General features: G+C 47.8%; 9 protein-coding genes across 9 annotated transcripts; 3 read left to right on the top strand and 6 right to left on the bottom strand. All coding sequences in view use genetic code 12, as the record gives it.

The window, feature by feature from the left end:
• Positions 1 to 985: 985 nt before the first annotated feature.
• Positions 986 to 3634, top strand: CXQ87_001013 (uncharacterized protein; the record flags this gene model as incomplete). The annotated part of the gene is made up of 1 exon (XM_025479563.1): positions 986 to 3634. One exon carries the CDS (start codon positions 986 to 988, stop codon positions 3632 to 3634), a length of 2649 nt encoding a protein of 882 aa, XP_025339036.1.
• Positions 3635 to 3655: 21 nt separating this feature from the next.
• Positions 3656 to 4825, bottom strand: CNS1 (HSP70/90 family co-chaperone; the record flags this gene model as incomplete). Its single annotated transcript, XM_025479562.1, has 1 exon — positions 3656 to 4825. The coding sequence occupies one exon, from the start codon at positions 4823 to 4825 to the stop codon at positions 3656 to 3658; it is 1170 nt and encodes a 389-aa protein (XP_025339035.1).
• A 103-nt stretch (positions 4826 to 4928) lies between these two features.
• On the bottom strand, positions 4929 to 7193 carry CXQ87_001011 (uncharacterized protein; the record flags this gene model as incomplete). The annotated part of the gene is made up of 1 exon (XM_025479561.1): positions 4929 to 7193. One exon carries the CDS (start codon positions 7191 to 7193, stop codon positions 4929 to 4931), a length of 2265 nt encoding a protein of 754 aa, XP_025339034.1.
• Positions 7194 to 8082: 889 nt separating this feature from the next.
• CIS2 (gamma-glutamyltransferase) lies at positions 8083 to 9808 on the top strand (the record flags this gene model as incomplete). Its single annotated transcript, XM_025479560.1, has 2 exons — positions 8083 to 8100; positions 8144 to 9808. The coding sequence occupies 2 exons, from the start codon at positions 8083 to 8085 to the stop codon at positions 9806 to 9808; spliced, it is 1683 nt and encodes a 560-aa protein (XP_025339033.1).
• A 969-nt stretch (positions 9809 to 10777) lies between these two features.
• On the top strand, positions 10778 to 13030 carry CTN1 (carnitine O-acetyltransferase; the record flags this gene model as incomplete). Its single annotated transcript, XM_025479559.1, has 1 exon — positions 10778 to 13030. One exon carries the CDS (start codon positions 10778 to 10780, stop codon positions 13028 to 13030), a length of 2253 nt encoding a protein of 750 aa, XP_025339032.1.
• Positions 13031 to 13125: 95 nt separating this feature from the next.
• CXQ87_001008 (uncharacterized protein) lies at positions 13126 to 13604 on the bottom strand (the record flags this gene model as incomplete). The annotated part of the gene is made up of 2 exons (XM_025479558.1): positions 13126 to 13292; positions 13340 to 13604. 2 exons carry the CDS (start codon positions 13602 to 13604, stop codon positions 13126 to 13128), a joined length of 432 nt encoding a protein of 143 aa, XP_025339031.1.
• Positions 13605 to 14076: 472 nt separating this feature from the next.
• On the bottom strand, positions 14077 to 16892 carry MSB1 (Msb1p; the record flags this gene model as incomplete). Its single annotated transcript, XM_025479557.1, has 2 exons — positions 14077 to 15776; positions 15842 to 16892. 2 exons carry the CDS (start codon positions 16890 to 16892, stop codon positions 14077 to 14079), a joined length of 2751 nt encoding a protein of 916 aa, XP_025339030.1.
• A 321-nt stretch (positions 16893 to 17213) lies between these two features.
• On the bottom strand, positions 17214 to 19113 carry SKO1 (Sko1p; the record flags this gene model as incomplete). The annotated part of the gene is made up of 2 exons (XM_025479556.1): positions 17214 to 19058; positions 19102 to 19113. 2 exons carry the CDS (start codon positions 19111 to 19113, stop codon positions 17214 to 17216), a joined length of 1857 nt encoding a protein of 618 aa, XP_025339029.1.
• A 440-nt stretch (positions 19114 to 19553) lies between these two features.
• Positions 19554 to 21467, bottom strand: MNS1 (mannosyl-oligosaccharide 1,2-alpha-mannosidase; the record flags this gene model as incomplete). The annotated part of the gene is made up of 1 exon (XM_025479555.1): positions 19554 to 21467. One exon carries the CDS (start codon positions 21465 to 21467, stop codon positions 19554 to 19556), a length of 1914 nt encoding a protein of 637 aa, XP_025339028.1.
• Between the last annotated feature and the right edge of the window lie 841 nt (positions 21468 to 22308).

The raw sequence follows: 22308 nt of genomic DNA, 5'->3' as shown, positions 1-22308 counted from the left end.
TTTGCAACCAAGAGACCAATCACACCGTTTCCAACGCCACGGCCGAAGAAGGGTGCATTTGTTATCAAAAGAAAGAGACGGCCACGATTCGGCGAGTAGTGGGTTGAACTTTTTCTAAAATCTTTCGATCTTCGTATGGCACCCCGCCTTTGTGCCGCAGCGGGGGCCTCTGCGGATTCCTGGGCTCACTAGACCTCTTGAAACACCGCCGCTGCACCTCTACAAATTGTGAGGCAGTCAAAAAGTCTCTCTTCAAATCGTTCAATGTTGCTTCATATAAGCTTTATGGGTTTCTCCGTTTCATGGGTAGTGACCTCTGCGGTTGTGGAGAAGACGATCATACACAGGGCACAAACTCTATCTGGTTTAGTGGCGTCTGGTCGAATCGGAGATCAACGGCCCCAAAGGAATGGGGTCACTTTTTGGAGGGTGTCTCAAAAAAAGTATGGCATGGAGTTGGGGTAAAGAATTGAGTTGTAGGTTGGCCGTCATGTTGGGAATTTGGTCTATGAGCTGCATGCTTGTACTGAAAAAATGTGTAGTGTAAGAAAGAAGGTTCCTGTTCTGAAAGAAGAGAGTGTTATTGCAATGGGTCACAACGAATAGTGGCTGATTGGAGGTCTGCAGCACTACCTTTGAAAGAATCTCTAGTCTTAGATTCAGACTATAAATAGCTTTATTCTTGAAAACCTGGCCAGTCACGAATTATACTACTGTCTCGCAGTATACCTGAGTGAGTCTTGAGTCACCTTGCAACAGTCAGACTCAAGACCCCTACAGTCGAGATGACCATTGATTCTATCAAAATTGAAAAAAAAAAAAGAAAACACAGACGAAAAAACCAAAGTAGAAGGAAAAAAAATCTTTATCTCTCATTGTTCAATTCCAAAAATTTCCGCCCAGATTGAACCTCGTCTGTGGTCTCAGTCTTGATGCTTCTTCGCACTACGCGCCTCACCATAATAACCACTGCTACTGTTGCCTCATGAGCTCGTGTTTGTGGGCCACGGAGGCTGCACGACGGAAACGAAAACCGTTATTCCCTGGCTCATCTCGTTTCAACGCTTCAGAGCTCCACCATGGCGTGCAAAAAACCCATGATGGTGTGGCTTCGATGCAAGAGCTGATCAGTCCGTTGGCTTCCGATTTGAACTCCTTCATTGATCTTTTGAACAACGGGGACAAGGAAAAGGTACTTCTGCACGTGGAGTATATGGAGTCGACGAAGCTAGAGTCAGTTCCGGTTGAGTCAAGCATGGACGAGTCCTCATCACGACTATGGAGTGCTGGCGGGTCCGCTACTCCAGACTTGACAACGGTGAAGACTGAGAGGTTCGAGAATACACTACTGCTAGCAGAGGCTATTAGGTCTGAGGTTCGAGACGAGCTAAAGGAGAACGAAAAAAAGGGGACGAGAAGAGCCTCTATAGTTCAACCTGTGAAGAAGGAGCCCACTAGAGCCGAGGCCGATGTCGACGAAGAAGAGCCAAGCGTGGAAGAGGAAGAGGATGAGGGTGACGAGAATCACTCCAATACCTTTGACCCCAAGGAAATCAATGGCAAGGCAAACTTCCCAGATCAGATACCCAGTGGCACGATTATTCCAGAAGAGACCCCTGTGGGTGCATCTCTGCCAAATCTTCTGCGAAGAATCAGCAAGCTAGAGATAAGAGAAGAACCGGAAAATGAAAACATATCACAAGAACAGATTGAACATCAGGGACAACCGACCAGTCCGGCTCAATTGACTTCTGACAAGCCAAATCAACTCGAGGAACCACCAAAGGAGCAGAAGTCAGTACGTGTGAAGGTCGAAGACTCAGATTCAGAGGTCAGCGATACATCTTTCCAGGCGATCAGCAGTGCCATCCGTAAGAGCTTTGCGGGCAAGGTTTCCATGGGCCAGTCTGAGCAAGCGGTACAGTCACCTGGTCAGTCAAAGAAGAATTCTCTGGGATATTCGAGGAGATCTAGCGGCAAAAACTACGTCAGAATCAAGCAAGAAAGCGATGAGATGCGCTCTCGTGACAGCGGATCCATACTGACAGCGAAAGCAGCGCCCTCAGTTACCAACCGTGTCTCCAAACGTGCGTCTGTATTTGTGTCGCTACCTTCCAGAGAACCAATTTCTTACCTGTCCAACAAACGACAATCCATCAAGGTAAAGGTCGAGGAATCTGATAAGTCGTTACCGACTGTCAATCTGGCATTGACTCAGGCGGAAAATCAGCCATCCGTGAGACCCTCGAAAATTCCTGTCGACATCACAAATGACAGAAGAGATGCAGCTTCAACAAAGAGCCTTTCCAAGCCAGCAAATGCCAAATCATCTCTTGCTGAACCCATCAAAAATCCCGACTCAATTCTTCAAGATTCGGAGATTAAAACCAAATTATCTAGACCGGCTTCCTCCAGGTCACCCTCGAAGCACAGCTCCCCGTTATATGCTGCATCGATGAGGTCTAGAAGCAAGCCCGGGAGCTCGCAAAGTTCTCGAACTACAAATCTCGGCTCTCCACAGCACGGCCCACCCCGTTTGTCAACGAGTGAACGTAAGCCAAGATCCAGGAGTAGATCTCCCGTCAAGGCATTCCAGAAAAGCACCATCTCTCCTCGAAAAACACCTACCGTTCAGCAAGGGTCTCCCTTGAGAGCTTCTCGGAGAACTTCTCCAGATAAAGTACCGCAATTATCAAGTGCACCAAGTTCGAGATCCCCAACACGATATGGAAATGGTGAATTGAGTGGCGACGAGCCTGGAAGGTATTCAGTTGCAACATCTGCGTCGGCATCGACCCCTGGTGGGACCAAACTCTCAGAAGGACTCCAAATGGCACCTTCGTCGATTGGTTCAACTAAATCAGCACAAAAACTAGGAAAGGAGAAACGTTCCCAAAATAAGTTTCTTACGACAACGCTAAATCCACAACAGCCTCCTCAATTCAACCCAGTCAAGACAAGAATCAAAAACCCTTCACCAATCAAACGATTTTTGGATACCGATGCCGAAAAGGAGCGCATTGAGTTGAAGGAAAGGAGAATGAGAATGAATGAGCTTGCCGCAAATAAGGTTGCATTGCCCCCACTGGGCACTGATAATAATGATTCAAAAAAGAGTTTGCAACCAAACAGAAGGTCCCCACCAAGGAGGAGAGCTCCCAGTCCCGTGAAAAGAGAACCGCTGCCATCAAGAGATGAGGCTAGGACTTCTAGCAAGATCCGCAAATTGGGCGAGACCGAATCCGTCGGCCTTTCTAGAAGAAGAGCTGCAGTTGGCAACGCCCAACCTTTGCCCGAAGCAGCTAGGGGCCGTTTTGTGAGAGAGCGTGCTAAGGAGAAGCCTAAGGTAGAGGAAAAGAGAACACCAATAAGACCCAGTGGTAGATCCACAAAGACGCCAGTTAGAGTGGGCGTTTCTGGAAGCCCTGCTATAAGAGGAGATGCACTTCCCGAAATTCCCTCTGATGACGAATCTTTAAGAAAACAGAAATACTTCAAAAACTGGGCCAATACTCCAGAACTCCAGAAGCTTATCCAGAGTAACCACAAACTCAACCCTGCCGAGATCTTCGGCGAAGTCTCGGACTTACGCATGGACGAGGTGTTTGAGTCTACATCCGGCGACAAAAAATAATTTTATAATGTTAATGCTGCATCACATTTGGCGCTTAGCCAATGCAACCTCCCTGTTCCAATTGCCCAACCAGACTGCTGATTCTTGCTTTGGCACAACGTAGAGCCTCAAGCCATTGTCGAAAAGCGGAGCCTTCGCTTGCTCTGCCATCAATGCCTTATTAACTGGCGCTTTTTTACCTACCTTGACCAAACCTCCACTAACTGTCTCCATGTAGCACTCCAAGCTCTTGAGAGTGAAATTTTTATGTCCAGGGTCCTCGAACCATTCCTGAGGTCTTTGCAAGACAATCTCCAAAACCTCCGCAGGCGTCGAGAGTTCTCCGACTTCGGCGACAAAGTCAAATTCATCGGTTGTGGGATAGAGGATCATGGCGGGAATGATAAGCTGTGACTCGTAATCTAATGGGTCCTCAAGACGAATCTTTGTATCTTCTAGAAGCTCAGCAGGTCTAGATGACTTAATGATTTCAATTTTTCTTAGCGTGATGGCGCTAGCCAAAACAAGTTCCTGCTGTTGCTTGAGCTGTGTTTCCTTCTCTTTACGCTCAATAGCAGCTTTGATCTGGTTCTCCTTCTCGTCGATCTTCTTCAACACATCCTTCATGGAAAGGTTTTCAGGGTCTTTAGTCAATCCGTATTGAAGCACCTGCTTTGCTTCATCGAAACGGTTGACTGCAAAAAATGCACGTCCTGCTCTATAACATGCCTTAATATTGTTCTCATCCTTAAGAAGCACCTTCTTGCAGTCTTCGATGCACATACGGTAATTCTTCAATTCAAGATTGCAAGCAGCTCTGTTGACAAGCAATGCACTATTGACCTTATCGTCATTGCATTCCACATCAAGTCCCTGAGTGTAGTACTGAACAGCATTTTTGTATTGCTTAGCTTTGTAGCACTCGTTACCTTGGTTCTTGAAGTTGGTAGCCACCTCATGGGGCTCACCATCATATGCCAAAGTTTTCAAAGCTTCCAAGCTAGCATTTTGTCCACCCTCTCCGTCTGTCTCGTCCAATTCGGTCATGAAAAATGGTAAACGGTTGATTTCCTTCAAAACCTCATCGGTGGACTTGTGTGCTAGATCTGAAAGGTGAGGAGGCAACTCGGGCTCACCTGGCTTGGGTTTATACCGTCTTCTTTCCCATTCAGAGATCACTCTGTCCTCTGGAGAAATCTCCTCAATTTTCATGCTGAAGACTTGTGGTTTCTAGTTGGTGAGCTCGATGCTTAAATCTTGTATGCCATACATGATGCGTAGAATTTGCAGCCAAATATGCGATAACCTATATACATTAGCAGTTAACAGCTACTGGTACATTTACCAGTTGCACAAGGCCATTTCCATACTTCACAGAAATACGGAAGTAGTAGAAACGGACCATAAGACACTGTTGGAAATCTGGGACAAGACAGATATAGTCAAAAGCGGACTTTCCTGGTGGAGGAGGACTCGTTCCCTTCATATGGCAGCTATTCACATCGAGAAGAAGCTCGATATTCTTTGTGTAGATATTATACTGCGAGTGAGATGAATCGGCTTGTACCCAAGGGACACTGGCCGGCAGCTCATAGACACCTCTGCTCTTGTCTGTACTGGAACCAATGGATATATCGGGAACCACCAAGTTTATAATTTTTGTCTGTAGCATTGCCAAACTCTTGATGTCTTTGAAGAGCTGTGTCTCTACTCTGAACTCATCGCTCTCGAAGCCAATCTTCTTGATGAGTTTGACAATGGTGTTGTAATAGTCGTTGAACGGACGTATGACGATGGAGTCTAGATTGTCGTACTCGTCACCGTGATTCTTCAAGTTGAGATCATCTACTACCTGTTCACGGAAGCACATATCGTGATTCATCTCAACGGGAATAAAATGTTTCTTGGAGCGAGCAGTCAAAACTACCAACTCGCAGCTTATCTTCTTTGGCTCCGGGGGAATTTGATTGGTAGCAGACTTCTCGAACGAGTAGGTCAAGTCTAACGGTATGCGAACCTTTGTCTCGTAGTTTTGCATTGGGTTCCTGAACCGTGGAGGTGGGACATAGGAAATGGCATATTCCGTTTTTGGGGTCGATAACGACAAAACTCCGAGCACCTTCGAGGAGCCTGTGAAGCTCTTCTTTTTAAATGGACTCAAATGCAGATATACCGCCGAGTCGTTCACTTTCACCGAGGTACTTTTGCCTGTCATCGACTCGGAGACCCGGTAAAGCTGCCTGAGCTTTTCCTGATCCAGGCCCAGTCTCACAGGATGTAAAGCCGATGATATTGGGGTAAGATTGTTGGGTAATGAAGTGGAGCTGGAGTTGGAGATACTTTTCAACGAGTTTGCGTCGTCCCGCGAGCGCAATACTTGCTTGCCATACTTGATCTTTTCTTCAACCAGCTCCACAAAAGCCTTGAACAGGGCTCTTACTTGCTGATCCCACTGTTCTCGGTAGTCTGGTCGAGCGGAAAATGGAATTACCCTAAACGGTAGGTTAACGTCGGCAGCAAGAATATACCTATCCTTGTTAACTCGATTAAGGTATTGGGATGCTCGTCCAATAACTCTGGCGGCCACTTTGTAGCTTGCAAAAGTGTCTATTAGAGAGAAATCTTTGAGCTTTTGGTCATTCACCTCAGGCTTCGTCCGAGCGTAAACGTTAAGACTTCTTGGGTTTCCAACACTTGGAGGAGGTTGGCAATGAACGTCTAAGCTGTGGATTTCACAGTTGTCGTCTAGGAGCTTTTCAGGAAGTCTGAAGGAGAAGAAGCGTTTGTATGTGACCCCGGGTTGAAAAAGCCTTTTGACGTCTATGGAAAGCACGGTGTTATCGTAGGGATCAGTTTCACCGTAACACCAATCATGAGGGTCACCATTGTCTGTGGCAAGTCTATCAATATTAGCGTAGGACCACGAGGCAAAAAGATCCAACATATTGAGGAACTTGAATACTGTAGGTTGGTAAAAGGGTTCCCCGGGACCTCGGTTTGCCTGTACCACGGCCAATTCGCCCTCCAAAACAACGTAGACCATATCAAAAGGAATAGGCTCCGTGGATGTGTTCTGGATAGTAATGTATCCATGGATGAAGTCGCCTTGCTTGAACTCGTAGTCCGAGATATCGATGATGTTGGGCTTTACACCCTTTTGACAGACAGCGCTCGTGATGTGAACTTCAACATTCAAGTTCTTCGAAGCTGGGTTCTTCTCGCTCAACTGGTCGAGCTTGTGGACATTTGCTAGGACCGTTTGTTCCCATAAATCCGCACTTCTCTGGTTGAATGTCTCATCATCATCCTCAGAATCCTGGATCGGGAATGGGAAAGCATTGAAGGCGCCTTCACTTTGTGGTGACTGAATGCCCGAGGGAATCGGGGTTATGCCAGCAGAATGAAGTGGCGACATCTCGTAAGTGGGAGGGTCCTCTTTGAAATTCTCCTCTTGTGGCACCATCTTCCTTCGTATTGTGGCTTGAAACATGTGGTACGACGGTAGGATCGAATTGACCAACTTATCGTCTTCGTGACTACGCACGGAGTTGAGTGGCAGGAACTCTGGCGGGTCTCCCATGATGAAGAAGTGGTTGTGAGGGAGTCTGGAGATGGTGCGATGGACTCAGGCAGGACGGTTGTGCAGCAGAATAAGCTTCGAGACTATTTGCGAAAACGGAGGAGAAATTGTGAGGCGGTTTAGTGCTTCTAACTGGAATTCAACTGAAGTTGCTTGAATGTCACGATTTTAGGATTTTCGGCTTCGAGATAGCAATGGTGTCGATGATATAGAGCGCGCCAGTTAATGTGGGGTTGCATTAGGCTCCAGCGTTTATGATGATTCTGGATCCAATAGACTTCTAAACTGGTCTCGGCTAGACTTTTTTGTACTGAAATTTCACCACCTCCAATTTTGAACATTAGCTAAGGGACTGTCTCAGTCTCCGTGGTAGTATTTGCTACAGTTAATGAACGATGTTGCATTTCTCTACAAGGAGGGAAACAAGACCCTCAATGAAAAATTTGTTTTTGCGTCATCGATAATATTCGCCCCTTGAAATGACACCTCTTTTAGTCAATGTAGTAGGAGTCCATTTCCGTTTTAAGCCACTGCGTCAACGGTTTTGCAACCATTTCGCGAGCTGCAAGAAACACCTAACATTCACAGGTCATGCCGGGGTTTTCTTAGAGACATTCAATTATGTTTCATTTGCCCTATAATGCTCTCAATCAACTCCTCCCTTCACCATATCGGTTCTAGAACGTAAATCTTGTACGACATACATCCATAGTGAGTGCACACTGAACCGCACTTGACGTTATCGCTTCTTATCTCTACCACCATGTCTTTTCTGGAGAAGACGGAATATGCTTCCAGAAGCCAGATTTTCGAAAATGGGCATTCGTGCTTAAAGCAGTAGCAGTTCTGACACTCATCGCCCTCGTGTTTTTTGCTGTTCCGGATCCGCATGTCCCACTGCAACCTCGTATTCTAGATGACCCTGTCGGCGACAAGATCGGTCACCCTAGTCTAGATCCACTGGCGGAATACCTCAAAAAAGGCGAGAAGGCCATGGTAGCCCTGGATGTGGAAATTTGCTCGAAGATGGGGCAAGAATTCTTGAGAAAAACGGAAACGCTGCTGATGCTGCCGTGACTGTGGCGCTCTGTCTCGGTCTGATAAACTCCCACTCATCAGGTATTGGTGGAGGTGCTTTCATAGTTTCATGGAAAGATGACGAAACGATCAGCATTGACGCCAGAGAAACAGCGCCGCTGAAGGCCCACAAGTTCATGTATGAACACTTCCCGCTTTTGGCTCAGTTTGGCGGTTTAGCAGTCGCGGTTCCTGGCGAATTGGCAGGTCTTTTTGAGCTACACAAATCTCACGGCTCGGGCAATTTCTCTTGGGCCGAGTTGATCGAACCTGTGGTTGAGCTCAACAGAAACGGTTGGGCCGCCGAGGAAATCTGGATCTCGTCATTGCACCGCATTCACAAGGATCTTTTGCAGAGAGTGCCACTTCTTAAAGACAAATGGGATTTTATCTTTAAAAATGACGGCAAAATTGTGGACACTGGCGACTGGATTACCCGTCCAACGTACGCTAACACGTTAGAACTCATTGCCAAAAACGGATCCAGTGCCATTTTCTACGACCCTCATGGACCTATTGCACCCAGATTGTCCCTGCGCGCCAGTGAGTGTGGAGGTGTGGTTACCCCAGACGATTTTGCCGCCTACAAGCCTGAGATAGAGAAAGCGCTTCGGTACAAGTTCGACGCTGAGGGAGATAATTTCGAACTAGCCACAACAGGAGGCGTTTCTTCCGGACTTGCATTGATTGCAGGTCTCAACTTTTATTCTGTTTTGGAGAAACTGGCACCAGACATTGGTCTTTCTGCGCACAGACTTTTAGAGGCCATGAAATGGACCGCTAGTGTGCGGTCCAATTTGGGCGACCACAACGCGACATTTTTCCAGGGTCTTGTCCTGCGTTTTTCGTCGCAGGAATGGGTGCAAAATCTCTTGAAGCAGGGAAAGTACTCCGACAACACGACTTTTTTGTGGGACCACTATGAACCAAAGTTTCAGCTTACTGAGCCCAAGGGCACCTCGCATTTCCTGGTGGTAGACGCCAACGGTGGCGCTGTTTCGATGACGACCACGGTCAACTTGATCTTTGGCTCGCTGGTTTATGACAACGAAACAGGCGTAATTCTCAACGATGAGATGGACGACTTTTCCATGCCTGGCACCAGCAATGCTTTCAACTTGACTCCTTCCATATACAACTTTATCGGCCCAGGAAAGCGTCCATTGTCTCTGACGACACCTACCATCATCAAGAAAAATGGGGAGTTTTTCATGCTCATTGGCGCCGCTGGCGGGTCTCGTATTGTGACCGCCGTCCTCCAAGCTATTGTTCGCTCCATTTATGAGAAGCTTCCGCTACTCCAGACCATCCTGTACCCTAGATTGCACCACCAACTTATTCCAGAGTTTGTCATGGTTGAAGATGTCGAAATGTTTGATCAGTCTGATCCCGGAGTGGTCAAACAGCTAGAGCTGCGTAACCATACACTCTACGAGTCTGGAGCTTTGACGGCGATGAACGCCATAAAGAGAGTGGGTGATGCATGGGAAGGTGTGAGCGACCACTGGAGAAAAAGAGGTATTGCTGCAGGCTGTTAGACGGTCCCATCGGCTATTAGTCGAAGATAACAAACTCTAGCGATTATAGAGGAGTTTGTTTTGCAGATCGTGGAGAGTTTAAGACCATTTGCTCATTGTGCATTGTGGTGTCAGATCTGCGAGATCTGGCAAGCCCAGCCGCATGTCCGAGCAGGCGACCAAAAAGAAAAAAAAGCCAGTGTGGGATGTAGAGGGATTGAAGCATTGTGCCTGATGTTCTGCCGTAATGAGGCGTTCAATCAAGAAAGACTTGCACCGAGCGTTTCGGGGTTTTGGATCACCACTTTTCATTGGGCAGCAACGAGATCCAGAATTCTCGGCTAAAGAGCACAAATCTTCCTCGGCCCGAGTAAACACTGCCACCAAGCCACGTTGCCCCCAGAGGCTGAGGAAATGTTTCGCCTTTTATGAGTGGCTCCAAAGTCCGAGGATATGAGTTCCTTGATTCCTTGTCATCTCGGTGTTTGGAAATTCGGAACCTGGGCATTCCCATCGCCGAGGAAGCGTGGCGGCAGAGGTCGCACACCGCTGCACGCAAAAGATAGAACAAAATCAACTGCTGATTACGATATTTTTTAAAAGTTCGAATCTTCAGCCAATAATTGGCTCTTGGTTCTTTCAGCCCCACGGGACAGGGCCCTTCCACCCGCACCGATGCATTTTTGTGGGGCCTCCTGCAAATCACAATTGCACCGCACCGCCAATTCCACAATGCATCTATTCAGAAAGCAAGAAAAAAGTTTTTTCATCCAGCAAATAAGGCGGTAATGAAGAGCTTATCATAGATAGATCAAAAATATTCCTCATGAATACTAATCGCTTTTATTGTATTATTTCTCTGGGCACACCTATTGGCTGTAGATGAGTGGGGGTGCAGTACCACCACCTATGAGGTCATATTCCCCAGATTTCGGAGTCTGAGGAATATATAAGCACCGTCTCCCCCACCGCTAAACCGCATCATTTTTTATGTCCACTTTTTCACAACAGCACACCCTCAAGCGGTTGCCTATTCCGCCGCTTGAGAAGACTTGTGAAAATTATCTCAATGCTCTAAAACCCTTGGAAACTGAAAAGGAGCATGAGAAGACCAAAGAGGCGGTGAAGCGGTTCTTGGAAGACGGGTCCGGTGCTTTCTTGGATACTGAATTGAGGAAATATTCCAAGTCTAGAGCTTCCTACATTGAACAGTTCTGGTACGACTCCTACTTAAACTACGACTCCCCCGTGGTGCTCAACTTGAACCCTTTCTTCTTGTTGGAAGACGATCCGTTCAATAACGAATCAACTTGTGTCAACCCGCAGGTCAAGAGAGCTGCTTCATTGACTCTTTCGTCCTTGAAGTTCATCAGGGCTTTGAAAAACGAAACCTTGCCCACTGATACTCTCAAGAATGGCCAACCACTTTGCATGTACCAGTACAAGAAGCTCTTTGGCTCCTCCAGAATCCCAACAGAGGACGGTTGTGTCATGCAATCGGACAACAACTCAAACCATATTGTCGTCATGAGCAAGTCTCAATTCTATTGGTTCGACGTTTTGGATACCGAGAACAATTTGCTCTTGTCCGAGCAAGATTTGACCATCAACTTCACATCGATCATCCAAGACTCGCTCCAGACTCCTTCCAATGAGGTTGCAAAATCCTCCTTTGGTGTTCTTACCACGGAGAATAGAAGAGTGTGGGCTAGAATTAGACACTCTCCCACCATCTTGGATAACCCCAATAACAACGAGATCTTGTCCATCGTCGACTCTGCACTCTTTGTTATCTGTCTTGATGATTTGGTTTTGCTGGACTTGAGTGATTTGGCAAAGAACATGTTGTGTGGTTTGTCAATTGTCGACAATGGTGTCCAAGTCGGTACTTGCACCAATAGATGGTACGACAAGCTTCAGATCATCATCACGCAAAACGGTAAAGCCGGCATCAACTTCGAACACACTGGTGTTGATGGTCACACCGTTTTGCGTTACGTGTCTGACATCTACACTGACTCTATATTGTCGTTTGCTCAGTCCATCAATTCCAATGCTCCAGCGTTGTGGAACACCTCTGACCTGGCAGCAAGATCCAACTCAAACGAAGGACGCACAGATTTAGTCACCATTCCTAGAAAGCTCGAATGGGATTTGACGCCAGACTTGTCTCTTGCCTTGCGTTTCGGTGAGACAAGATTGTCCGACTTGATTAACCAGAATGAGTTCAAGCACTTGGAGTTCAAGAGCTACGGCTCATCTACCATCAAAAAGATGAAGTTTTCTCCTGACGCTTTTGTCCAAATGGCTTTCCAGGCTACGTACTACGCCTTATACGGCAGGGTTGAGTGCACCTACGAGCCAGCTATGACAAAGCACTTCTATCATGGCAGAACTGAGGCTGTGCGTACTGTCAGTCAAGAGTCCAACCTTTTTGTGCGTAAATTCTTCGACCCTAACATGCCTAACTCGGAGAAGCTTAAGTACCTCACAGATGCTTGCAAGAAGCATTCTGAGCAGACAAAGAGGTGCACCAATGGTGAAGGTATCGACAGACACTTGTTCGCTCTTTTCTGCGTCTGGAAACGTTATGTGAGCGGTGAACTTCCCAATGAGTATGGTGCTACAAGCATGAAAGAGGATGACACAATTGTGGCAGACCATCAGAGCGATTCATCCGAGCATACTGTCGGTGGCAACAACGAGCCCAGTGTGAAGTCCGAATTGACAGACTTGCCTGCAATTTTTGCCGATAACGGATGGGATAGGTTGAATAACACTATCCTCTCTACTTCGAATTGTGGTAACCCTTCCTTGAGACTTTTCGGATTCGGACCGGTCAGCGCCAACGGGTTTGGTATTGGCTACATCATCAAAGACGACTCCATATCGATTTGTGCTTCTTCCAAGCACAGACAAACGAGCCGGTTCCTTGTCACATTGGAGTCCTATTTGGATGAGGTTTACCGTATCTTCAAAGAAGTCAACGAGGCAGCAGAGATTCACGCTCCTATCGACACGAAGATTGAAGAGAGTGAATCATTACCAAAGATTGTTACCAAACAGCCTGCTCCAGTTAAGGACTCTTTGAGTACCTTGTTGGGTGGTTACGGCTACTTTGATATGGGTGAGGAGGACATCAAATCGAGAGGGCAATCACCTGAACCTCCATTTATGCACCGCATGGACAGCGGCTTCTCTATTCGTGACATTGAAAGGAAATTGCGTTTGTCAGAATACTGATTGCAACTTATTTATTTTATTTATCCCGTCACCAAAACAGTGACGCTAGCTTATTTATTTTCTAAATGAACGTTTATTCTGCAAATGCATTAGTTCTAAATACCAAACTCTCCGTTGTTCAATGCAGCCCTCAAGTTCGCTTTTTGAGGTTTGTTTTTACCTTTGGCACCAACAGTAGGCATTCCCATCATGGTAAGCTCACTTGTTGTAGGCTTTGGCTTGGGTTTAAGCTGCTGCTGTGGTGGAGGATGTCCGTAGTAACCTTGTGGAGGAGGGGATAATACATTGGCTGAGGTGGATAGCCATAACCTTGAGGAGGAGGATAGTAACCCTGAGGAGGGGGAGGAGGATAGTAATAAGGCTGACCGGGTGGCATCATCTGTTGTTGAGGCATCATTTGCTGCTGCATTGGCATCTGTTGAGGCATCTGCTGCGATGGCATACGAGGCATTTGCCCTGGAGGGGCCATTTGTTGACCCTGGGGAGGCATTTGTTGACCTTGAGGAGGCATGTGCTGACCCTGAGGAGGCATGTGCTGAACAGGGGGAGAAGCATATTGCGTCTGTGGCGACATCATGTGTCCGGGTGGTTGTTGATGCATAGGTGAACCTGAATATGATGGTTGATGTTGCATCTGTCCATGACTCATTGGATCTTGATGCATGTGGTTTTGAGGCATGTGTCCCTGGAAAGCTTGTCCTGAAGAACCCCCACCGCTATGATGGGATCTTGGCTGTGAATGTGAAGTATACGCTGACGTAGGCGATGGCCCTCTTCCTGTAGGCGACCTCTGATTACCAAGTTGATCACTTGGAGTTTCTTGAGGTGGAAGACGCTGAGTATCAGGGATACGAGTAGGTGATACTTGCGAGTATGGCTCAGGTTGGTGATGTGATGGAGAATGAGACTGGGGCTATTGTAGCTTCCGTTGGAGTAAGTTTGAGAGGGATCCGGTGGCATCTGGTGTCCCGGCTGACTGTTGGAAGGTAACGAGAGTTTCATTTGATTTTTCTCATGTTGCCTAGGCGGAGAGGCATTTTGTGGCATCATGTAACTATGGGCACCATGCTTTGGAGGACTACCAGTGTATGCCTCATGCGTTCGACTATGCAACCTCTCTTGGAGCGACCAGCCAGACTGATTCCATTATGATGAGACACTCCTATGGGAAGAGACGACTTGCTTGGGGTACCACGAGGTGTTTTCTCTTGAGGTGGGATCTGAATACTTTGTTGTAATGGATGCTCATGAGGTTGATGGTCCTTCTCGGCTGCCCGAGGATGCTGAATATGCCTTGGCAGTCCCTTTGCCTCAGGCTTTTCAGGTGGTGGGGGTGGCTGCGTTGTCGAATTGAAAGCTCCATGTCCATTATGGTAATCTCCATTTTGAGGTTGATGTTCAAACTGTTGAGCAAGTTCAGCCGGCAAAGGTGGCGGAGGACCGTCAGGTAATTGATCAACTGGTATACCGAAATCATCCCTCGGCTTACTCTTCTTTTTCTTCTTCTTTTTCTTTGGTTTCTCAGGTACAGCTTCGCTGTGTTGTGCTGGGAGTTGAGAGTTGTCAAACTCCGTTTGAGGTGGCAAGTGATTTTCTTGATACTGCTGGTATTGGTCAATAGAGTAAGTTTGAGGGATTTCCTGAGGTTGATGGGGAATACTGTTACCTGCACGGCCAGTAGGCATCAGATATGGATCGTGTGAAGCGGGAGGTTCCTGAGAGTAGGGGACAGGCGGTTCTTGTGAATATGAAGCAGGTGGCATGCCTGAATAGCCATCTTGCATTCGGTTATCCACTGGGGCTGGAGGAAGATCCTGATGTTTGCGTCTTGGACTTTTACGACTTGAATCATGGACAGCCTTCGCCTCCTTTGGTTTGGAGCCATGATGCGAATTTGGAACATAGTAATTGTCAAATGGCTCCGTAGACTGTGGCTCTTCAGGCCTATCATGCAACGTGGTATAATTGTCGAAAGGTTCACTATAGTCTTGTGGTGGATGTGTTGCGGAATACTGCAATGCCTCTTGAGGGTACTGCTCTTGTGGAAACCCAGAATGGTCGGGATTATAATGTCCATTGCTGTAACCATTGTCGTGCCCGTTTGGTTCCTTTGACTTTTTATGCACTTTTTTAACATTCAAAGGCTGCTCCTGTTGCAGAAGGTCTACTGGTGGGGGACGCGGTCTCTGCTGGCCGCCACTTTGTTTGTTGATGTTTAAGTCGTTGAAGTTCTGTGCCAAGTGATCGTCATCGTTCAAACCTCTCATGTACTGGCTGTAGTCATCGACAGGCTTTGGATGACCAATGCGGCCTTGGTAGGGCATGCCCTGATGATGATCTGGTTCATATGTGTACTGCTCCATTCCAAAAGGCTCTTCCTGAAACCTCACTTCCGGAAGTAAGCCATTTTTAGAGACGGGAGGTGGAGCCAAGCCATTTGAGGATCCAGGAGGTGGCGGGAGATCCTTTAAAGGAGACTTCTCTCTTTTGAGAGGTGATTTCGATCTTAGTCTTTCGGAGCCCTTCATGCGAGAGATATACTCATCTGGACTAATGGAGGTTTCCGTCAAAATCAACCATTTCTGGAACCCACGCAAGCCAGCTTCAACCACGATAGATCTTCCAAATAAAGCCTTGGCGTAGCTGGACTGATCAGAAGCCAACGATGAAAGCCAGGTCCAGATATAGTAGTCTTGTAGAGTAACGTTTGTGATGGAAATCTCGGAGAACAAAGGAATATCGGGATCTTGTGGTGGCCCATCTTTAGTCCAACCCGGGTAGAGATCGTAGTTCGAGGGATTGGATTGTCACTTATTCTAGTCAAGATTCTCCGGGACTCATCCGTGAGTGTTGAGATGATTTCGTTGGTCGAGTCCTTCAAAAAGATGTTCTTAAGGATGGTGTAGTTTTCCACTGAAACAAATTCATCTTTCCGATCGAACTTGAGGTTCTGTCGTATCTTGGTGATCAATGCATAGGGATCCGAGCTTCTCCGGGTTGTCTTGACGTGTACACATGGGATGGTAATGACGGATTTGATGGAGTCCAGGTTCTCGGGTGGCGGATATGAGTTTGTGCTGAGTAATGATTGTAAGGATTTTGGGCCTTTGAAAAGTTGGTCTTCGTTGTCTGGCATCATGGCCCTAAGGAAAGCGAGAAACAAGTGAAAGAGTCCAATGCACGTTTTCTTCCACAGCTCTAGACCGCTAACAAATGAGTTCTCTTTGAATGCCGTGGCGTCATAAAACGCCAGCTTTGAATTTCCGATACTATTGAAGGCCCACATCGAAGCCATCTTGGAGATTTTGCGTCCACTTAGGTAGTTATACTGTGAATATGACGCAATGCTGACGAGGAGATCAAGGAAGTCGTAGACAATAGAAGCGTGGGCTCTTGTAGAAACACATTTGGGCATAAGCCTCAAAAATGCATCCTTGGGGTATCCATGTTCACGCTCAAGGCGCTTGAAATGCAAGTAGTTGTCCCAGCCGATGATCTCCAGGTTCGGTAGTCTGCACCAAAGGTATTTAAGACCGCAAATTAACGTGAATTCATCGAATCCGGCCAAGATACGCTTTGTCGCCGATTCATTCAGCGTGTCTATCATCTGTCCATTTGGGAATATCGTGGCTAGAAACCGTTCAAGTTTTTGGTCGTCCACACGCAGTCGAAAGGGAAGGAAAACATGAGGGGTTTTCGTACCTCTCTTCTTTAGCTCTTGAGTGATGAAGTTGTGGAGGTCTTTTATGCGTTTTCGGGTGAACTGGTCCCGAGGAATGATAGAAGACGACGAATCATCCAGTTGAGCAGCGGGAGGGAGTTGAGGGAGAGACATGTCTCTTTTAGGTCTGGCCTGGGCCATGGTAGGAGGGGGTGTGTTTCTTATATAAATATGTATCTAGAATTGTGGGGGCCCCAAAAACAGCGTGGGATCAAGGCGGATAAGTAAAGAGCAGATCGCTGTTTTTGAGCGAATGCGAGTACTCTTCAGACACTCTTCAGACACCTTTTTTCGTGCAGGTACCGCGCCTCAACGGTGGAGTGCCCCAGACTTTTACCACTTTGGGGCCTTGTCCACTTCGCACACATCAGGCAGGACAAGATCACTAAAGAGTTCCCACCTGGTAGTGGATTTGAATGACAAGTGGTAACATCTGTCGAGATGACGGAAATCTTGAAATATCTAGTGCTGGAGATTCGCCATAGAAGCCACGTTCCGTAGTCCCTGGTACCCCTGCTCCATCTGCTTGTTCTGCAAGTTGGAGGTGCTGCTCAGGTTTCGAAGCCCGCTTTGGTCAACAGGTTGCATGTTGGCCATGCCGTTCATTTCACCGGAGAAGTGACGTGGGACTTCTTCCACAGGAGCTTCCGCGGGGATCGTCACGTTTTGACCGCCGTTGGGATCTTGATACGACATCAAGCCATTGGATCCCTGCACTAGACGCCGTCTGTCGCCTTGAATATGTGGCTGCTCTTCAGGGCCGGCCTGGCCCTGAGGCCCCATGTACTTCATGCCTGCCTTGTTGGATTGAGGCGACAGCTGCTGCAGCGGTTGCTGAGAAGCATTTAGCGTGGTGGGTATCGTGCTGGGTATCAGGTGGAAATTTGGCTGCGAATTCACTGCTGCCTGAGCAATGTAGTCTGTCTGGCCAATTATGTTCTGCAACTGCTGGTACCCGCCAACGGCGTTGATCAACACAGGCAGGTTCTTCAAGCTTGTCACCACGCTTCGTAGCGTGAGAAGCTGTTCTCTGAGCTGGGTCACCTGTGCAGACAACTCCCGGTAGCCTGTGGAGTAGAAGGCCAACTCGTCCTCCATTTTCTGGAAGAGCTGCTTCTTACGCTGACGACACTTGGACGCAGCCACACGGTTACGTTCCAAGAACTGCTTTCTCTTTTCTTCTTCCTCGTCCACCGGCGTGGGTGCCTTCTTCTTCTTCTCTTCCTTCTTCTTTTCCTTCTTGGCACGAGGGTTAGCCTTTGCCTTCTTTGCTGGTGGCTCCTTCACCTTGGTGTCCTCCTCCTGCTTCACCACAGGCATAGGTCTAGGCGGTTCAGTAGGAATAGCGAAAGTAGGTTCGGGCTCTGTGGAGGCGGATGGAGCAGCACCGGCAGCAGGAGCAGATGCGGAAGGTTGTGGAGCGGGCACTGGGGCAGGACGGCTCTGAGAAGGAGGCTGGTACAGCTGTGTCTGTCTAACCGGAGCGTGGTTAAGGTGCACCGGCTGGGTCTGGCTCGAGGGACCTTCCTGGTTGCCCTGGTGGGAAAGACCCAAAAAGCTCAGCAATCCAGGCGTCATTTGGCCGTTGCTTAGTCCACCAGGGGTGAGTCCCGGGATGTGACCAAAGTTGAACGTCTGCTGACCCACACCCGGCGTGAAGCCCAGGCGTAGGTTCAGCTCGTTGGGTGTGAGTCCCAGTTTTCTCATCATATTGGCAAACTGTGCATAGTTCAGGTTCAGGCCCTGCTGGCCCTCGTGGCCGCCCTGGCCGTTGGTTGCATTAAGCAAGCTGCTCCAAAGACTCGATCCGGGAGTTTCGGGTGTTCCCATCGCCGCATTTGGAGAGAGATGGATCGGAGGAAGACGGCGGCCACCAGGAGTGAAAATAGGAGGCGTAAGGCCAGGTAAGCGGTTTTCAGAGGCAGCAACGCTCTGGAAGTTCAGAAGACGGAGGTTGTGCTTGTTAGACCCGGCCGATCCAGGCTCCTTATTCTCTGACTGGTCGGGCGCAGGCAGAGCCAGAGTAGCCGTAGACTGAGCCGAAGGAGCATGTTCTAGCTTGGAGGAAGCCAGCAGTGTAGGTGTTCCTTCAGTCTTTTCGATATTCTTTGGTTTCTGGCCGTTGGGCAAAGGTGGCTCTCCGGGAGCCATGCCCGTAGGGGCCTGTGGAGCAGCACCAGCACGAATATGGTTATCTGTAGGGGCAAAGGATCTTTCGAACGGGTTCAACTCTAAGTCGAACGAGTTCTTCAGCTGGATGTTAGTGTGACGTAATTCAACATGGGCCCGAGAGGTATAACGGTGGCGCTCTCGGCAGGTGATTTCAAATAATCTAAATGATAATACATACCTCACTGGACATGGTGTCGTAGTGGGAGACGGTTGAAGCGAGGGAGTCTTGGATCGTGCAGAAACTCACGTTATCACTGTCTGAAGTAAGCTTATTTTTTTTTTTTTTTTTTTTTTAGTGAGGTGTTTCTCATAGGCTTACGTCATGCCTCCTAGGCTCTATGTACACGAATGGGACAAAGGCCCGCCCTGAGTGCGACACACAAGATAGATGAGTGAGGATAAAGGGGATCGAGCTTCCGAGTGTCGCAGTCACGGATATGAAGGTATGATTTTTCTTGAACGCGTAACGTTGAATCAAAACTCGGCTCGGTGGATATTTTGTGCCCGTCAACTCACCGTATCCCTGGTTACTCAGCCACCTCGTCCCGCCACGCCTTCTCGATAGGCGCGTTCGATTGTTTGCAGCCATTCTTGCAACCATGTCTGCACCCGCAGGGTCGCCCATTATGATTATTTAGCCTGACCATTAAGAGCCTGGAGAACCTCCTGCTCAGCCTTTTTAAACTTCCGTGACTCTTCCTTGAGCAGCGGGTCTTTTTCTACCTCTTCTTGCACCTCTTCATCAATCTTTTTCGCCGCTGGCGCAGCCTTGGGGATGTTATTCTTGTCCAAGACCGCCTCATGCTTCTTGGCCTGATCAGGATTGCCCACAGCGTCGCTGAATTTCACGGCATTTCTGGGGTCGTCAAAGGAACGTTGCCAGCCGGTCTTGAATAGAGTACCCATCAGGAATCTAGGGAATGGATGTGCCTCTGTGTTGAACACATACTTGTCGAGAGGAATCTTGTCTTCGTCATCAAACAAAAGGTACAAGTACTTCAAGGTTTCGGCGAGCCAGAATGACTCCATGTTGTCGCCGAACAGAGGGTTGAGACTCGTCACATCCTTGAGCGTACTGTAAGTAACCTTCCCATTCTTGCTCACTACCTTCGTGTGCTTGATGAAACTCTGGAAAATCTCGTAACCCCATTTTCTGTACTTCTCGTCGCCCGTGAGCTTATACAAGTAGTAGAGGGACTCGACAGTCTCAGGTCTTTGCAAGTTGTGGGTATCAGCAGGTTTGATGTAAAAGTCTCTCTCCTTGGTGGCGTCTTCATTGAACACGACAATCTCAGGAGACAAGCCAGTCACCACATCAGCGTACATCTTGTAGCAGGTGTAGGTCAATTCTTCACCAAACTTGAAGTCCAGCTCCTTGTCTGCATCCCAGTTAGGCAGCTGGCGGGCCTCCTTCAACGTCTTACCACTAGTAGCTCCAAGAGCAAGTAAACCACCGTAGAAACAAACAAGGTGGTCCATCTTGGGAGACAAGTTTCCACCAACTCCACGAGGAAGCTCACCAATATAGGTCAAGCCGTTGGGCTCAGATTTCTTTGTCATCTTGGTCTTGACACCCTCGACAGACTCTTTGTACATCTTCCAGTAAATAGGTTCCTGTTGTTCCGTCTGTAAGTATTGCTTCAACAAGTACTCATAGTACGAGTCACCACGGGAACCCATTCTGATCAAGCTGCCCTGATATTTACCAGATTCAGGGTTCACGTAAATTGGCACGAGACCATCCTGAGGCTGGTTGGCATCCAAAACCTTCATGATCTCCTCGGCTTTCTTCCAGTATAACTCTTCACCTGTCAACTTGGCGAGGTACTTGAATTCAAGCTGCAACGTTGCCACTTCAGCTGTGGAAGAAGCTCCATTATCGACATGGTTTTTAAGGCCTTCTCCGCTGAGTAAGTTCACGGAAGAATAGGGAAGTCCCGTGGGCGAATCGAAACCACCGATAAGGGCATTGGCCAAATCGGCTGCTCTGTCCAAAAACAAATCATCGTTGGAGAGGTGGAACGCACTCAAGAGACCACCAAGCATACGGATCGTCGTCTCAAACACATTGACGTTGTAGTCGAAGTGGTAGTTCAAATCGCTCCGGACCCATTCCTTGGCCCGCTTAAACTCATCCTGGGTGTCCATGATCAACATGGTGTCCAAGGAGTCCACAATGATCCAGCCCAAAGGTTTAGGGCCCATGTTTTCACCGGTTCCCTTGACGGGATGATACACGTCCTTGCCAAAGGCGGCATCCTCATAGGCGTGCCAGGATTCCAAAAACACGTCTCTGACCTCGTTCTTTGCAACACTCCAGTCCTTCCTGAAGGCTGAACGGGGTGATGGCGTCGACGAGATCAAAAGGTAGAAAAGGTAGACCACCACTGACAGGGCGAACGCTTTGAGGACCATGACTTTTTTCAGATTGGGACGGCCTTTCAATGGAACAAAAGCAGAGCCGGCAGCAGCAGATGGCTTGTCTTTGTACAAGGGTAATTGGGGGGATTTGTTGAGATGGAGCCTGTCTTTTAGGGCGCTCATGTTTAAGAAAGCAGTTGCGGCTGTGAACCTGACTATTTTATTGTCGCGCTGAATACAGAACCCCTTGTTACGTGGGAACCCACACGCCAAGAACCCCTCCGTGGTTTCTGGTGATTTAATGGTCTTGTCCTAAGAAAGAGATGAATGCTGAGAATTTGATGCTTTAATGGTTTTTTTTTTTGGTGTTGTGTGGTGTGGATTATTAACGCTGTCCTGCGACAATTTTGCAACCACTGTGAAATTGGACAGATTGAGGGAGGATCATGATGAGAATATCTCGAACGAGGGTTGGAATTTACCTATGAATGTTTCGAAGGAATATGGTTCTGAGAGAGATTTAAAGAAGTCTGCATCCCCGTCACGTTGCGATTGTTCAGCGGTGCTTGAAACTTTTGGTGGTTTTCTAGTGCTAACAGTAAGACTTCGAGGTAGAGATCGCTTCGCTTGAAGAAAAATTGAAGAGCTTATTTACTTCAGCGTCGTGAAGGTACTTTACAATTGACCAGTCTGATTGAACTTCTCGAGCTTCAAGAAGAAATATGAACGAGGATGCCATACGTTCTCAATCATACCAGGTCAGACTTCCCTCAAGCTTCATAATATTGCCTTCTCAGGAACTCTTACGATGAAAATCAGCCACAACATTAGCTAACTCAGACTGCCCAAACATCCGTAGGTCCTAGGACAGGATCATGTTCGTCGGCTTTCCGTTATTACCACCACGCTTAAGACCTGAATGTGACGTAATGCGACAATGAGGACAGACTCGAGAACCCGCTCTCGAATGTGAAAAATCGATACGACCGTATTTGAAGACCACAATTGCCTACATAAAATATCT

This window comes from Candidozyma duobushaemuli (assembly GCF_002926085.2).
Source record: "Candidozyma duobushaemuli strain B09383 chromosome Unknown A_B09383, whole genome shotgun sequence".
Classification (NCBI taxonomy): domain Eukaryota; kingdom Fungi; phylum Ascomycota; class Pichiomycetes; order Serinales; family Metschnikowiaceae; genus Candidozyma; species Candidozyma duobushaemuli.
Note: the sequence above shows the minus strand (reverse complement) of the source record. Positions and strands in the feature narration are given on the sequence as shown.